The sequence below is a fragment of the Ambystoma mexicanum genome, chromosome 9 (genome assembly GCF_040938575.1).
Source record: "Ambystoma mexicanum isolate Mex_15411 chromosome 9, UKY_AmexF1_1, whole genome shotgun sequence".
NCBI lineage: Eukaryota > Metazoa > Chordata > Amphibia > Caudata > Ambystomatidae > Ambystoma > Ambystoma mexicanum.
The window spans coordinates 348,931,197-348,949,884 of record NC_090931.1 but is presented as its reverse complement, the minus strand read 5'-3'; the positions used below and the strand labels follow the sequence as shown (position 1 = coordinate 348,949,884).

At 41.5% G+C, this 18,688-nt stretch overlaps 1 protein-coding gene across 1 annotated transcript in view; it reads right to left on the bottom strand.

Annotated features, from left to right (window-relative positions):
* LOC138487326 (autism susceptibility gene 2 protein-like) overlaps nt 1-18,688 on the bottom strand; it is a 2,615,289-nt gene that overhangs the window by 802,476 nt on the left and 1,794,125 nt on the right. Inside the window, exon 4 of the mRNA XM_069613925.1 lies at nt 7,762-7,797. Within this exon, the coding sequence (XP_069470026.1) occupies nt 7,762-7,797 (36 nt within the window). The remainder of the gene's footprint in view (nt 1-7,761; nt 7,798-18,688) is intronic.

Below are 18,688 nucleotides of genomic sequence, written 5' to 3'. Positions count from 1 at the left end.
AAGCCAATCTACCAGACCTTTGGAATGACCGGTCTTTATTGTCTCAACTTTATTTCCATCACTGGAATTGTCTAATTTCAAACAACATATCTAATCCCTCATAAACAATCTGCAAATTCAAGAATGACCGTTTCCCAAAATGGCATATCACCTGTCAACCTTTTATACTAGTCCACACCGATTTGGGATGCTTTGATGTGATAAGCCCAGTTTTCACTCTGTGATATTTGCTCCCTAAAGAAAGGAGTCTTTTTCTTGGTTAATTTGTATCGCAGAGAGGACGAAGAAGCTGTTTTTTTTTAAAATAAAAAAAAAACCTCTATGAAAAGAATAGGTCTGTGTTCACATCACACTGTAGTGGTGCCAGTGATTGGATGGTGAAAAACACTGGCAAATGCAGCATGGTTGCTTTCGGGGCAAGGACACTATTTGTTCATTGGCTTTGCTTACTTTATGCATAAGATATATAATCTATGGCAACAGATCAATACCACAAAATTGCTTGCTCTCCCATTCTTGATCCCACATAAAATTACACAAACATGGACAGTCTTCACTCCCCCCACACCCAAGGATCTTGCTGACACTTCCGCATACTTAAACCAATCATATACATAGATGATGCCCACCCTGCTGCCATCCTAAAGAAGATCAAAGGGGCTGCCCTTAACCCTTCTTTGAAATAATAAATGCCTCACTCATGCAAGGTAACTTACCAAGCATCCTATAAAAGGACTGATCGACATCTCCTAAAAAAAAACCTTGGACCCAGGTGAATTCTCTAACTAACGAGCAAACACTAGCCACTCCTTTAATGAGGAAATCATTGACATGGAAGTTGACAACCAATGTGGCCGGCGCCACAACTGCTAATCTGAATTCAGACCATGGAGCATTGAAACAGCTACAGCCATGGACAAAGGCGAATCTTGCCACCTGGTCCTCCTTGAACAGTGCCACTTTCAACATGGTCAGCCACCTCACTCTTGTAGAAAGGCAGATGTACATGTCATCTATAGTGTCCGCCCCCTCACCTGCGTCATATTGGAAGAACAAGAAGACACTATGCATAACACCAGGTATCGTCCAAATACTGCATCGGAAATATGAGAGACGTTATTCACTCAGACAACCGTATCAACTGTACCCTCACATTCAAGTGGTAGAAGGGTGTTTGCATACACCGTTGAACAAAGAAGAGCTATAAGTGAAATCTGACAAGTGCAAAGTGATGTCATGAAGAGAAGATGCAAGGGCACACTGAAACGATATGCTAATACTTAAAGAATGAATATATGACTAAAGTAACAAAGTAAACATTTATTCAAATATGAAGAAATATACACTGAGAAGATAAATGAGAAGAGATTCAGTAGATGCACAAATGCAGAAACGCAAGGTAGATGAGAAATATAGAAGCTTGCTGCAGTAGAAAATAGAAGACTGGTAAAGCGGCCATGATGAAAAGATGGATGTCGGTTTCGTATAATAGTACGCTAAGAAGCCTGGAGTAAAGAGGTCAAGGTTGTAGAAGCTGAAGGGCACTGGAAAACAGCTTTGTGCATGGAACAAATACTATCTGTTTGACTTGGGATCAAGGTTGCCACACCAAGCTGCAACTGAAGGTACAAGAGGAGTCAAAGAAGATAAATTACATACACACAGCATATCCCAGATTAAGTTAAGGAGTAAACATTTTCAGGTGCCAAGTATTGATTAATCAAAGATACAGAAAGTATATGCAAGACAGAGCAACCAAGTCTCCTGAGGCCAAGAGGAGCAATAGCATCCAGTATAATTGAATCAAATAGCACTAAATAAAAGGTCAGAATGGACAAAATCATGCTCTCCTCACACCTGGTGCAAGACTGAAAAACAAGGTCTATTCATTGAGCTTCAGATGAAGATAGCAATGTACCTTCACTCCCTTAAAAGTCCCGAAGAAGAGAACAGTCAGCAAGGTCAACTACAAAGAAGAAGCCTTGGCTTAGGGACTAATTGATGTGAGATGGTAGGCTAATTGTCCACGTGAGCAGTGGTCTGATGTTTTTCCCACACCTGCGTTTTGTTTTGCTTATGTTCTGCTAACGAGCCAAATGTCTAAGGTTGGGAGGGGGTGACAACCAATCATGAGGGCCTATGTAGCGATGAACCATACATTGTTGCAGAAGCCAATCCGCTGATGTTATTCTGCTATTCATCTGTGTTATATGCAGTAAGGGGGAGTTCAAGGCAGTCAACTGTGTTACTAACACCTAATCGCCATATAGGAATATATGTTCCCTTACCCAAACCCTCCTTTCGATAGGTTTTTACTGTTTGCCATGTAGGATGACATCATAGATGATGTACATCGGGATATAGAAGCTTTTGTGTAGCAGAAATGTATTTGAGAGTGAGTGAGCTGCAATATGTTTGTTCACCGGGTGTCCCCTACTTTATTTGAGCTGATAATAAAGTAGTATTTTGTCATATCATTTAAGTCTGCCCGGTGCTCCAGGTGCTACTGCACACTCTGACCAGCCTACATGCAAACCCGCTAACAAACAAACAAAAGGGGATTCTTCTCAATGTGTTCAATTGTTACTCTTTGGATTGGCACCAAGCAGCCCAGATAGGCAACTTCAGGAGTCCCACAAGGCTCAATAATCTCTTTAATCTACATATGGAACAGTTGGAATCACTTTTCAATGGCCCTAACATCTTACTCCAGCAATATGTGCATAATACCTAATTATACTTAAAAGTCAGTGGTACGCAGGACTTCTCACACGTCAAGAATTGCCTCACCCCCACACAAGCCAGGATGATACGCATATAGCTATAGTCAAAACCCAGAAACAAAGAACGTGTTACCCATCTAAGCAGCTTACTATTCAAAGCTGGATAAACAACATGACCATTAACAGGTTCACAACTGCCCTGGTCCCCAGAATGCCAAATTAATCAGAATAAATTTAGACATAATTCTCTTCTTTCAAAGAAATATCATCAACAAGGCCCAAAACCCCTGATACCATGTAACCTCCCTCTGGAAGATAAAATGCTTTATTCCACCTGAGTACTCCAGACCTACAGTCCAGGACTTGGTGATCTCCCAAATTGGTGGGGAAACACTATCCTCACCGGCATTGCTGTGACACATCTGGCCCCACTTAGGGCCACCCAAAATGCTGCAGTCAAATAAACTGGAAACAACACAGTCAACAACATTTCTTCCACTCTAAGAGAGCTGCGCTGGCTTCCCATCCCAGGCGGAATACCCTGTAAGAAGGGTTGCTTTACATATAAGGCAACCACCACTTGCAATTCTGCCTACATTGCTGCAGAAGTCTGAGGGGTCACCATCCTCCAGGAACCAGGGCATCACTATGCTTGAGATGAAATGAGAGCACTAGGAAATAAAATAGGAAACAAGCCTTGCAATGATCCAATATCTAGGTGGTCATCCATTCCATGTGAATTGTCTTGAAGTTCAGAAAGGACCTCAAGACATTATTCTTCAGTCACTACCTCTGTGCCACTTAGGCTCCTTGCGTTCTGATATCACATCTCAAACCATGGCCGGAACCTCTGATATCACATATTGTAATTCCCCCATCCTTACCACACTTGTATCCACAATGACAAATGCAGTGCTCAATTGCCTCCTAGTTAGGTTTACACTACATAAAACTCAAATACACACAGAGGGATACAGCACCCGATCAGTAGCTTTTCATCATACCAGATACCTTCAGGTTAGGTGTGCTTTATAAATGCATAAATAAAAATAAATAAAAAATCATCAGACAGCTATTGTTAAACTGAGTGTGTATGGACCCAGAAAGATAACAAATAAACACAAAAGAGATGGCAACCCACTCTAGATTTTGACTCTATGACTTCTGATGTATTAGTTTGTGAAATCCTTAGTCTCTATGGAGACTGCTTTAGTTTATTCTGATCTTCAACCAATATTTTTATGAGAAATTACCATCCTTATATTCTCCATATGACTTTCGAAAGCTTACAGCGTAACCTATATGTTCACTGCATGTTAAGTAGCCAAATAGAAAATGTTCTGCCCTCCTTCACCCTCCCCTGCTATATATCTAGTTTTAGGGACTTTTAATATGTTATCTCGTGCCAATCCAAATGATCAGTCGGGTAGGGGAGGTGCGGGGGGATTGATTCTCTGACAAACCATCTTAGGAAACACATGAGTGAACCAGACATATGATTTCATTTGAATAGATTTATACTACTTGGCAGCCTGCAATCCCCGTATCAAGGCCTGTACATGTTGTTCTTATTACAGGCTAGTAGTGACATCACTATTGACCTGTAATCAGATAGTAGAGTTGGCACGTCATAAGGCCTGTGGCTTGAGTCAGCACAGAGCAGAATTTGAGCTGCCACTGCAGCACTTAAAGCCATGGCAAGCTTTTTAAAATCCTTTCCTGCAAATTTGCTTTGCATGACACTTTACAGCTTTTAACTATAAGGAGCTTTTCACGGTAGTAGATTTGTTTCGTGCACTGGCAGAGATTAACACACGAGAGCAAGAATCTGCATGGTAGAACTTATTTTAAAGCACAAAACAAAACTATGTTCAGATGCATTTTGCTAAACTGCTGGTAATACTGTTTGGCATACATTGGCAGCATATTATGTTTTTTTCTAATCCAAACAGGTTCTACATTGATTATATGTATCAGCAACTGAAGATCTCAGTGGATGGCCATGTATTATAAGGACTAAAGTACCCCCTATCAGGCGCTAAACGGATAGTTATCTCGGAGTACTCTGACCTTACTGGCATTCTGGGGATACATTGTGTGGATTTCTCATTCACTGCACCGAGTACTTAATTTCACTTGTAATTGTTGGCAGTTTTCTCATGCCAGTCGGATCTAAGGCAGACTCACCTCCCGCTATGGCTGGTTGGTTAAGTGGTTCGTTTTCATCGGAACAGAGAGGACACAATTTTACCTATTTTTTTGAGGTTGGCGATCCAACCAGAGGCAAAGTCCCTGAAGAAGGACTGATATAGTTCAAAATGTACTGGCCATTTATTTACTCTGCCTCGTGAATAAATACCTAGACACCTTTTGGGTTTTTGATAGATTAACTGGAACTATGCTCTATTGTATTTTATGTTGTAATGTGATTTAGAAAGAGCAGTTCTTCTGCAAGGAACGAGGGGGAACCTCAGGAGGCGCCCCTGGTCTGTGTTGGACACTTATAAAGAACCCCGGCCTTCAGCCTTGTTCCTCGATTTGGTCCCAAAACTCTTTGTTGAGTGATAAAATCCTTATAATGCATGGTAGATGGTTCTTCTTCCCATATTGTATAACCCTTTTCTTCGATTTTGAGTGCCTTTTAATGGTAAGCCTTGAGGGCGCACCTTCATTCAATCATGAGTTTATAAGAGTCTTATTACCGATATTCTAATCAAATAATGAATGTATTTTAAGACCATCTTTAGTCATTCTCAATTGAAAGTAAAATGACATGAAGACTGCATTAATGTGGGGGCACATTGTCGATGTGCATCAAGCACAAGACATTTTAGAAGGTGGCACTGCTTATTTGAAAAGGGGATCAAGGACAGCAAGTCCTCTGTGTTGCTCTTGCCTTCATTGGACACCAACAGTTACCTTACTCTTAAGTTTAAGACATAAACATCTCTGGGGCACCCATACTTGATTGACTGCCAAATGTTTCAATAATAGCTTGCAGTTTAGCCAAAGTCCAACCGTAATCGTAAAACACAACTGAGTTGCATTTTCTTAAGACTATAGGCTGTGCTCGTCATATCTCATTAAGCAAATCAGAGGGGTGAGATAGATATTAACTAAGAAGAGTATTAGTACAAATAGAGAAGTGAACACGCCACGGTGAATTCCTCCCTCTAAAGAGAACCATAAAACAAACCGATAACTGTAAAGGAATGTATCAATATTCATGGAATCCATGTCTGTGAAGTGCTGCCATTACCAGGTCAAAGATTTAGAAACCTCTCCTGCAATGCCTAGATGACTTTTGTAGATAATCATTTGAACTTTAACCCTCACATTGCTCTGGGGGGAAATCTCCTATACCGACCAGCACGGATGAGAGGAAAAGATATTTGGTAATGCTCTAAATGGCAAACATTTCCCAGACCCTTTGTGGTATCTGAGAATGAAGGGACTGCAAGAAAGCTATCTGCTGCACATTATGTTTGGAGATTGTAATGATGACTCACTTACAGGTGAACTATTTGAAGGGAAGCTAGTAGGAGTTGAGGAGAGCTGTAATAATTAAATTCATTAAATTGCTTTACGATAATTGATTGAAAATGACAAAATGCTATTTGTAAGGATGTGATGTGGAGAAAAAGGCTCTCAGATATTACTGCAGTGAATAGGGAGTTGCAGAGTAAGTGGTCTCAACTAAACCTGTTCTTCAGACTTCTGAATTCTGTTGAAAAAATGACAGCTTAAGCATTCAGCATCCGACAAAGTGTGGAGGTTGGGGTGAATGCACTTAAAAATAATAATGATCTGTGTGGCTAGAGTTTTTCTCATGTGCCAATTTTGTTTTTCCATTAAATATAAGGCCAGCACCCCTAACGATTCACACATCAAGATTCACACAATCCATCAAATTGAACAGAAGAGTGGACCCAGGCCTTGTGGAAATCATGCCAATCACTAATCCTGGGAACATGTCGGATGCATATATCAAAGCTGCCTTTCCACTAAATAATTAACTAGAGATTGTGGAAACTGGAAGATATAGTCAACTCTTATAGAGCTATAAGAGGTATGCCCTTCTGGCCCAGGATGCATTCTCTATCCTCACCGTCAATCTACCCATTTAGAAAACAATGATGTTCGATGAATTGATATTTCTTTGATGTTGTTTGCATACCTAATAAAATAAGAAATACAATACTAAGGGTAGTAAATCAAACAGGAACAGGTAAGTATTTTTAAAATCAATCAAAATTCATAACACAGCTATTACTGCCGCATTACCGCTGCACCCAATCCGAGTTTGGGGGATCCACGGGGCATTCACCGCCAGCTCTGAGCTAGAGGTCAAAGCACTGACTTTCACTCCATTTTCACTTCAATTACCGCCATAGTAATCGCAGTAACGCTAATTGCGTTGGGCGGTATCCCGACGGATTTACCACCAGGATACCTCCCAACTTGTAATGACCCCTTTAAACTCTTAAAATTTGAACTAATGATGGTTTCTTCTTTAACTGCAGAATTCCTTGTGGTACCAATGGCCCCTAAATCTATTTTGTTTGTTTTGTTTGTCAAATAATCCTCAAACCACGTTCCTAAATTTGATATGTGTTTATTATTTTAAAGATCAATGTTTTAAATGATAATGAAAGCCCACAGGAATGTGAAACCCAGTTACTGCATCTTGTATCCCAGTTCTAAAGTGTGGACGGTTCAGCAAAGAGCTGCTTTTCGATTTGTCAATTCCTATTAATTGTTTTTGAATATAATTGGGAACAGGGGGAGTGTGCTGGACAGTTGCTTGATCCAAATCAATACTTAGTCAGGTTATCATGGACATCTAATATGCAATACATAGTGCATAGACCTACAAACACAGCACTAGCCATAATGCTATGAAGAGCGGGATTTCATTTGTGGGTTGAGCCGAGCTCATTAGGCCAGCTTCTGAGAATGCAAATGTGTTATGTTTCATTAGTAGCACAGTGCCCGGCGCAGAGGCGGGGCTGAGGATAAAAAGTGAAGACAGACTTACGTAGTAGCCGGTTCCAAGGCTGGAATGCGCGGAGCTCTGCAACCAAACACAAGGAAGACAAAAGTGGAAAATCAGCTTTGGGTGTTAACATGTTCCAATAGATGCAGCTCATTAAAAACATTTGGCAAGCTTTTCATCACCACATCAGAGTACCCCGCGCTCCCCCTTATCAGCCGACTCTGAAACAAACACGCCATTGCTTAATCCACCCTCCCACCTTTACATCTCTCAGCAGGCTTCGAGTTGGCAACGTAGTATTTACTGAATTCAGAGCCTCGGCAGAAGACGTAATTGCCAATTTATTTGACAGGCAGGCGGGTAATGATGGTTTTTTTCACCCGGCACTGAGACTAAACAGGCTCTCATCAACCTGCCTCCCTGACACGCTGACATTCACGGCCCCACTCTTTGAACCCCTTCCGCTGTGTGGCCACAAAGGGGCAGGAGGTGGGGGAAAAGGCAGACCAGACTTCAAAAGCAAATCGAGAAAGAAAATAGCCCAGCGGGTTTGCATGACTTTTGCAGTGTTTTGACCCGCTTGCCAATCTATCCCCTTTGGATGGTGCGCACTGCACTCTGCAACATGAGACATTTTGTAAACATAATTAGCAGGCTGCCATGTTGAGGTCACGTGGGCACAGCGGCTGCTGCTGGATGTAATTTCTGAAAATTGCGGGCACAGGAATGCATAATCTCCAGATTCATAATGATTGATGCAATATTGCCGACAAATAGAAGTATACGCTGCCCTAAAGTGGTTCTTTTAATAAATGGTGAACTTAAGCAATTAGCGTTTGTTTTGTGCGTTGCCCTCTTGAGTTGCTCATTGACTGTATGGGCCCAATTTTGTAAACATGTGCAAGTGACCTTATGCACAAACGTGACTGCACATTTCCAGGGAACTGTACTACCGGGAAAATGGTGCACTTGCCACCCCCCAATGCGTACATTAGAGTCAATCAGCACACTCCCAACACTAATCTATTTAACAGGCTCATAGCACCCTCGTGGGTGCGGGAAGCACATTTAGCAGTGACGGGCTCGAAATGGGGTTCCCATTGGTAAATGCAAAAAGAAGGAAAAGAAAAGCTTTTATAGTTCTTTTTGTGGGACAGAAATGCAAGTACCAACTCAGCGGCTCATTTCACTGCTAAAACACTTGCCAAAAATGCATAAAAGGGTCAGGAAGGACCCTGCCATTCTTTCAGCATCGCCCTGCAGCTGCTCCAAGAAAGTGCATGGGAATGTTTTTTGATTTCAGGTCATTTGAGAGCAGATCCAATTTTTTTCTATTCCGGATGCACTTTAAAGTGCACAGAAATGGCCACTAATATGTGCAGTTGCTACGAAGGTGTGCGCATTCAGTTGCCCTTCTTGATTTCTGCAAAACGTATCTTCTGCAAGTGACGGTGCCAGAGACGCAGCCAGGATTGTCTAGCTAGTGCGGCCTGAAGCTAATGTAGTTGGGCCCACCGCACTGACATTATCATCTGTAAATGCCCACACAGCATTGCTAAGTGGGCATTTGCAGATTTTTGGTGTGCCTTGCCCACTCAGGCCCTACCCTCTATGGTCCTAGGATGCTGCACCAAAAATAATTTTGAGAATCGGATCCATTTTATTTATTTATTTATTTATTTATTTTTGTTTGTATAGCTCTAAAAGCCCTCACATCTTGTAAAAGATGACATTTGCATTTTGGGATGGCTGTGTTTGAACATGCATGGGTATGTTAGTAGTCTATGGTGCAAATCAGAAGATGCCCCTGAGAATCTCAGATATACGTTCTAGCGTATACTGAATCTACAATGCCTAACACTGGAGCAAATCTGGAGATGCCTAAGGCCTCTTTGATATGCTCGCGTCCAAACGCGAATAAGACTTGTTCACATGGATTTCAAGGAAGGTCCCAACATCTCCAGATTGTCTCCAATTTCAGGCTTTGAGAATTCGGATTATACCTGAATAACAGGTGCAAGTCTGAGATTCTCATGTGCCTCTAGTGATTTGCTCCAGTGCAAGCCTAGGGTGGGGTAGGAGGGATGCACCAAACCATCACTGCAAGCTAGTTGCTCCAGCCACATTGTGCCAAAGTCACCTGTGTGGTGATCAGTAGATGTGGTGACTGGTGCAAACAAGGCCCAGACTCTGGTATTGGGTTCCTTGCATGCCCTTATGTGGGTGAGCAATGCCAGTCCTAATTGATTGATATTTTATTTCTATTGCGCTCGTACACAAGAGTCCTGACTGAGTGTCGGGTGTTAGGCTTGTAGTTATAGATGAAGGTGTATTGCAGGTTGAATGTGTGAGATGTGTTGCCTTAAATGTGCTCCATATATCACACATTAAGGAATAGGCGTAGTCATTATCCAACTCCCAAACACATTATTCACGCATAGGATATGCTAATTGTCCACAATGAGATCCATTTCTCCCCATACTAGATCGATTCCTTCAGTCTATGCCAATGCTTACTGCAGTTTCCAGGACCTCCCTAGGGGTCTGTTTTCTCCCTACTTCCAAATCACTTTCAGGATCATCCAATGATCATTTCATCAGAGAAACATACAGATACATTTAGTAAACTCCACCCTGATTCTATGACACTAGTAGCACCAAGGTTGGTATGCCATGCAGCGGGCCTGAAAACGTAGCAGATGATTTACGTTTCTCCTTTTCATGGCCCTTGTATTGAATAGCAGGTTAAAAAACATTGTGTTTTGAATTAAAACTGTTTTATTTCAATACAGCAAATAGTAGTACAGTACACCAACTATCAATCACAATGCAACAATAAGTAAATTCCTAAATCTACCAGGCCAATAGTAACCAACAACAATGGACTATCAAACTACATCTTACTAATAAAATTAAAGAAGAAGAAAGAAAAAGAAAAAGAGAACAAGTCGGGTGTAAAGAACCAAAATACCATATTTTCCACAAACATTCCTAACAGTTATGGAGGTTTCACACAACAACTCTGTAGCGGAACATGTGAATATTTAGCAATAGTAGCAACCATTCCCAGAGATACTACTACATAAATCAAAGTCCTGCATCATCCGTAAACATCTCGGAAACTTCTCCATATGTCCCAGAACTTCTCAATGTCTCCCACATTCTTATAGATGGCTTTCTCGTAGGTTGAAATCGTGAGAATCTCTTCCACCAGTCATTGATATTGAAGGAGCTGCTTGACTTCCAAGATCTCAATATCATCCTCTTGGCGACCATGCAGGCACGGAGCAACCAAGTTTTCATGGCAAAACATTTTCAATTAGGTTAAGGACAACATGATAGCCATCCTGTAATGTTAACAGCTGAGTGTCATGAGCAAAACCTTTCAGGTCCGCAACATGGTTGTGCTCCATCACAGTCGTCAATCCCAGCCTGCTTGATCTTGGGGTGCCCCGGGATTTGAATGCTTGTTGCGCCCCTTCAATCCTTCACTTCCACTGGTTTGGTTAACATGTCTATTCAGTAAACTTTCAATTTTATTTCACATACTCGTAAGTGGAAAAATATCTCATTAGCACCTGGATTCCAATGCTGCAATGTTTGTGACCATTGTAGACTTGGCCGGTGTTGGCTCCAGGTCTTTCTCTAGCGCTCCTTGGCACTTGCTCTAGTCCAGCTCTTAAAGTTTCCTCCTAAGAAGTTGTCCCCCTCCATCACTTTGCTTTGTAGGCCCTTGCAAACCCTTCTTATGGGCCCATTGCATCTTTTGACTCTGCCTTCAGGTTCTCCGGACCGTTACAGGTCCCGCCTTGCTAGAATCCTTTATTTCCTATTTTTTGTTTTGATTTAATAATTGAAAGATGTCTTCTGTCCCCTGCTGCTTGATAACGTTTTTTCTTGCTGATGATTTTGACTGTGTTCGTCATCTGCTTGCTGGCACTGGTTTCTATTTTCGTGCACTAAAGGCCTAATTCACAAAAGCGTTTTATAATGACACAATCCCATTGGAAAACGCTCTGTGAATAAGGGCCTCAATGTCCACAGGGAGAGCATTATAGGTAGCTTCTCAATTGGGCATCAAGCGATGTAGCCGGGTGCTGATACTTGCTTAGCACACTGGTGTGAATGAATTAAAGGGGCATACCTGCTCTTCATCCCAATAACAGCCCTTGCTTTGCGAGGGTCCAGGAACGTGGGATGAGGGTAATTTAGCCCAGTTAGTGCCTTCACCACAGTGCTAATGCTAAATTAGTACAGCAAGAATATCAATAAAGGACTATTGAAGAATTGCACTCTGTTGTCTCCAGCAGAGAATCCCATATTCACACCACTGGTACTTTCACCTGAGGCCATATTTCATTTAGTCATATTGCCAATCAACACAGCAACTCCACCAATTCCACACTTCTTCACAGCGATGCACAGAGTTACCTCTGCTCCAAGCTCCATTTGGAATAAAATCACCAGTTGAAGTCCAGCTAGGCAGCCATCCAAGCTCTCCTTTGGTGTGGATAGGGTCGGCTGCCACAGGGGCCGGCTGCCACAGAAGGGTGCACCGCCAAGTTTTTGGGAGCAGCAGTTGAAAATCCGGAAGCCAATGGTGCTTTGGCCTGTTGTGCAGCTGCTTGATTTGACTATGTGTATGTTGTGCTCGTGCCTGTCAAAGTTGTCCAAACCATCAACCGTAACATGACCCTGTCATCAAAGAGTGTTGCAAGCAGGACTTGGCTCCCTCCATATGCCTTTTTCTTAGGAACTGTAGCAAAGACTCAAATTTAAGCACAGCCATCTTGAACACACCAGATGACTTTATAAAAGCCAATAAAGGTCCACTGCTATAAAGCGAGTCGCAAACAGTCATTGCCGAAATTATGCCATGGCTAACTTAGAAGACAAATAACAGACTCATCCATGAGGATTTACATACAGTTAGAAAGCACACTTTTCGTTCTGTATAAAGTTGTACTCTTTCAACATAACTACATAACAAGACCACCCTACATGAAAGGGATGTCATTTACAAATATTCATCAAACTCTTGTTAATATCTGGTTGTATTTATTAATGACTTACAAAAACTAGTTTCAAAAGCAAAGAAGAAAGACATTAATTATATATTAAGTGTATTACCTGAACTACAGTACATGTATAGTCTATAATATTTTAATTGCAAATGATGCCATGTATACTTATGGTTACAATTCTTAATTAATCTCATAGTTAAACTGGCCCACGTATTTCACAATATTTCACAAAATAGAAGATAGAATATGTAAGCTTCTTCGTGGCCATTCAATAGTTCACTTAACCAACTGAACTGTATCCAGTGTCTGTATTTTTTTTTAATTCTCATTCACCAGCTACCCTTCTCCTATTGACGTAATTACATTCTTAAAATGTGTGCTGCTCTCTCAATGTATTTGTATTTATTAAGTTTATAGAGCGCTTTAATCCAGTGAGATGACTTGTCAGTAGATCAATATCTTCTCGTGTTATCTTTGTCAGTTTTTTTTAGGAATTTCTTAGTGTTTTGGCGAAATATTAATGTATTATCATCTTGTAAGATCTTGAGTAAGTGGCGTATATACCACATGATTAGTAACTTTTCCTTGCGGTTTATCACCCTTGTTTCAACAACAGTCAAGCTATCCACAAACTGATGGAAAAATATTGCGCCATTCCACTTGCTGATATAGGCTTAGAAAAATATCTACCTAGCTACCCAGCAATTACACATTAATGGTCGCCTACTGTTAAGACATATATCAGTCTGAGAGCTCTGCTACAACATTTATTTTGATGAAAAGAAGACAAGTTAACAAATGTCAGAGTTTCAAATAAAATGGGTCAACATATATCCTCACAGCTTTCCACAACTGCAAAACCACATATGTAATTCATGCTATCAAAATCATAGGCAACATCCTGTATGTTGGAAGTCGGTTACGTTGTTGTTGTGACTGTTTTTACAGTGGCTATTTTAACTGTGGTGTTTTTGCCACTTTGTTTTTTTCTACATAAATGTGTTGTGTGTTTGTGTTAGGGAATTTGGGGTGATGGGTGGTAGGGTAAGGTGGTGGGGTGGGTTATATGGGGCGTTTGGGGAGGAAACCCCTATTAGAAAATAAAATAGTCAACAACGGCCATGCCGAAACACCCCCAGGGTTAAAACTGTTGCATGCCAGTGGCAAAGGCCACTTGTGGAATGTGTTGTTGTAGGAATATTTGGAACAGAATACTTCCAAAATCCTTTCTGATGAGGCAATAGAACACTGCAACCTAGACAGCCTAAACCTTCAAGACATGACTGAAAGAAAAAATACAAAACAGGAACTTGAAATACTCCTGGAGACATAAATACCTTCATTAGAGTTCTAATGATTTAGACTAATTATCAATCCATAACACGACATGTTCTGTCCATATGATGCTTGTTTTCCTTTCCATGTACTTTGTTTAGGTTCAGGTACATTTGTATAATATTATGGGTTTGCTACATTATAGACTGACCTTACAATGCATCCTCATTGCCAGCTGACACATAAAGTGATCAATTCATGACAGATCTAAAACAGTGCAAATGTAAACTCTGGAGTGTCTGCTCTGTCTATGGAATACTACAATTCTTAATTGGCTGTGTCATTCTTCTCTGTGCATCACTGATAACCACTTCCCGGAGCAGCAGCTGCTAAATATTAGCAAGCTTTCCAGTGGTATTTTAGAAGCATCCTCGTTGATTACTATATGAGGTCTGTGAGGTGCGACTCGACGTCCAACGGTCCTTTCCTCACCTTTTCAGGAGTGAGGCTGGAGCAAGACCCTGTGTCCCGGGATACACCTTGGCTATCCCGCCCGTATCCCAGCAGTGGTGGAGTGTTGGCTAAGGTGCTCCTGTGAGTGGTAAGCTGGAGAGAAGCCGGGGACACAGTGGTGGCTGTGCTCAGTCAAGGGAAGGAGGTGTGAGTAGGCCTGGGTTTGTCAGTGTCCCCTAACGCCCTCGATGTGGGCTGGATGGCTGAGCACGGCTTTGAACAGTCTCATTGCAACTTATTTAGTTCAAAAAGTGCTGTTTTTGCAGCCCCTTTTGTTGCTTCCTCCGGCCTCTGGTACTAGTAAGCCATCTCTCTAGATGGGATGAGGAATGCTCTAAGAAGTAAAGTTAATGTTCAGGTGGGGGACGCCAGTGTAAATGAGGAAATCACAGAGCCTGTACAAGGTGAATGTTCAACATCAGCTCCCATGTCTTCTAAGAGTGAATCGCCCTTGGCTATCTTGGATTTGTACGAATAGCTGGGGGCTCTGAATAGCTGGGGGGCTGTGAGTTATAGGGGTTTATTACCTTAGTATCAAATAGTTTTAGTGTGGGCTAAAATAAAACTATGCAAGGCATAGGTTGCCAATGCAACTGCCACGCTCCAAATCAAAAGGTACATGGATCAGAAATTAAGAGCATGCTTTAAAATTGTTCATTTCAGGATAATATTCCATTTGACTGAATTTGAACCAAACTTAATAACTAATATATATTGACATACTCACTCAATGAATCCCATTTAACAAACTGAATCCCATATCCTTAACATTGAGTGCAAATTAGTTTCTATGGAAATAAATGTGCTGAATCCATATTCGAAACGCACTTGGCTCTGTTTCGATGGGGTTCTCAAACGTTCAGCATGAGCTGGTGTGACAAGCTGAAATATGCGAGAACTAAAGACAAGATATTGTGTGCACAGGAAACACAAGAACAGATGTATCTTCTTGCTGTCCAACAGTGAAATCACATGGTTTTCAATGGTATGATTTAGATGGGAGGTATTTTCTTTTTGAGTGGCAGCAAGAGGGAATATAAGGACTTGAGTGGGTGTAGCTAGTTAGATGTTCAGGAACATCCGGAGGCAGACATTCAGAGACATCCACACAGAGAGACAGCCTAGGGGAGAGATCTTCGAATGTTGAACTGAGATGGGATGGCAGACAGAGTTCTGTGCTGGCAGACTTCCAGGGGTCGTAGCAGTCCTTATCTGTGTGCAAACAGACTGAGGGGGATTCTCCAGTTCCAGTCAAGCCAAGAAAATCGCTGTCTCTAGGTAACATAGGTCAAAAGTAAGGGGGTTGGAGTGTGCATGTTACGCAGTTAGACAGGAAAATAGGTTATTTTATGTGTAATATTTCGATGTTAAAAGTGCATGTGATTTCAAAGTTACATGACCGTATTTGCGGGTTTGTTCTTTCTCTCATAGTGCTTTTTTTGCCAATTTTCTTGTATACAAGGTCGGCTCATAAAATGGGGCACAGCTGGTTCTGTTAATGTGTGCGAACACTCCAATGAAATGCATTTTTCCGTTCTCATGTCCAAGTAACTTGTATCGCATAATGCGAATGTCTGAACAGCTTTGAATGTTAACATCCTATAAAAGCGAAAAGATTTTAAAATGAACTGGGTTGTGCTCTCATTAGGTGACTGCATTTTTATTAGCACATAGACTAAGGTCCAACAGGTGGTAGGTTTATTATACCATAGGTGGTAATTCATATTGCCACATGTGGTAAAATCAGAAATAGATTGTCTGATAAGTGAGTTTTATGAGTGCCATACGTGTGTGCGTGTATACAATTATTTGTTTATGATACGATATAAATGTTTTACATTTTGGCCATCAGGGTCTACAGTGGCATTGTACATAAAATGCTCTGACGTGGAAATGCTATTTACCCCACTGAGTGTACCAAAGCCAGTACCTTGTTGCAGTGAGTAACCCTGGTAAAAAGAACAGTTGTTAGGCAATATTCTGAAGTGAGTCTTACCACCGTAAAAGGGTACCAACGAGTTACCACAATAATATACCACTCGTTACCAACATAATATAATGCCACAAAGATTGGGTTTAATCCCACAATATATATATTTTACAGATTTAAATAATCCAAGTAAGATCACAAGCTACTTTGCAAAATCTGGGGGTAAACCACTTACCCCGTGGCTGTGTCAGGGTAGAGGAGAAGAGGTTCTAACTGGTGCTGAATCTTGCTACTTGGAATACATCAACATAGAAGATCTGCAACACTGCCCTAATGTAAAGCTCATTGTCGACATCTGTATTTAGCTTCTCTGGTATCACAGAAACTAGCCAAACGGGTTTGGTTGTTGCTTGAAATGAGATCCATCTTAACTCTCATGACTGATGGTAGGGACAAAGCCATCCTTCATAGGTCTCAGTACCCTCCAAACTCTGAAGAAAACTCACCAGACATGTTTGGGAGGAATAATCTCTCTAATGGCTCGACGAGTAGTCTGCTCTCCCATGGAAAGGCAGACTCAGTATGCTCAACTGCGCGTTTGCGTGATAGTCGTTTGCATGGAAATTATATGTATCCCCATTTAGGTGAAGGCTCTTCTGGAGTGAACAGGCCATTTACTTTTAATCAGGCTGATTTGGTGGAAGATGCTCACTCCCGTCCAACACTCGCTCATATTTTAAACCCATTGGACATAGGGTACGATAATTTCAATTTTGAGGTTAGGGAGGTTTGATCACCCTTGAAAGAGCTCTGTGAAAAAATGTGTTTATTAGAGGGCTTGGCACGGCTTATTGTAAGGGCTCTGGCGGGTGAGAAAATTATGTTCCCCCTGGTTTAAGCACTTGTTCAAGGATGGAGCCTGTCACTCATCATTTCACAACAGCCGAAGTTTCCAAAGTTCCAGATGTGGGACAAGATGAGCTATCATCTATTGTGCTTGTGGAACTAAGTGAGAGTTTCACCGTGAGTGGCTTGAAGTCAGCGACACGTGTGGAAAGTGTGCAGGGGTGTTCTCCCAGTCACTTTCAGAGAGGGTTGACAAGGACCTTGAGGTCCATGAGGATTTCCAACCCTTCCCCTTTAGAGGAACACATATTGAAGTTGGGGAGACACCTTATTGCTTCTAGGATGTTCACAATACATCTGGGGGCGTCCACAAAACAGAAAGTCCCTCCAATTCAAAAATCAAAGAATATGCAGTCCACCAAAATTACTAAGAACTATGGTACTCGGAAGTTCCTCTGAAGAATGAGGACCCAAGTGTCATATTCCACTGACCTACATACTGTCCAATGCTCTATGCCTGAAGCTCCATCAAAAATTCTAAAGAGTCTTGCTGTAGGGGAAGCAAGGAAAATGTAAGCCCCTTACCACAGTGAATACTAGGACAGTCTTGACCTCAAAAAGGTCTCAATAATTCAGTTTTTAAGTAAGCCCACCAAGTTGGAGCAGGAAGTTTAAATGGGTGTTACCTCCCCACTTAATGATGATGACAACACCTATGGTGTGCGGGTGGATGACTCTACAGACCTGCTTGATACCTCCCTTCTCTTGATGGAGGGTTTGAGTTTAACATCTATGCTGTCGGACTCACTGAGAATTCAAAAAGTGCCTTCACAGCCTCAGGTGTGGGTGATCTCTTCTGATGTCACTGAAAAGTCCCGCTCAGACCAGATTATTGGTGATCGCCTCCTGTTAGAGCAAGAAGAGGTTTTAGGTCACCTAGGGCTGTTGGGGTAGGTTCTAGAATCAAATAATTCTGTAATTTTGAAAAGAGGAAATCTTTTGGATTTGTAAACAAATATCCCAGCCACAAAGAACATTTAATCAAGAGATACTGTCCTGGTAGATTTCCCTGATCTAAAAGTATTTGCGACCTACTGTTGAGTGAAGTTGAAGCCCTTATAATTATGGGCTATGGCCTATTTAAATGGTCACCCTTATTGAGGGAAAAAGCTTTGAGGGGTAACTGTGAAGGGATTTGTGGGAGGAAAGCTCAATCCAGTCAGTAGCCCCTTGGGACTGTTGTGGTACAGAAATAAAGGGGTTTAATGTGCTCTTAAGAACAGGAGTGGCAATGGGTGCCACGTTGTCTTGTTAATGATCAAAAGAAATGGGGTAAGATTCCAGCTATAGGAGCTCTAGTTAATGTCACGTCCTGCAATAC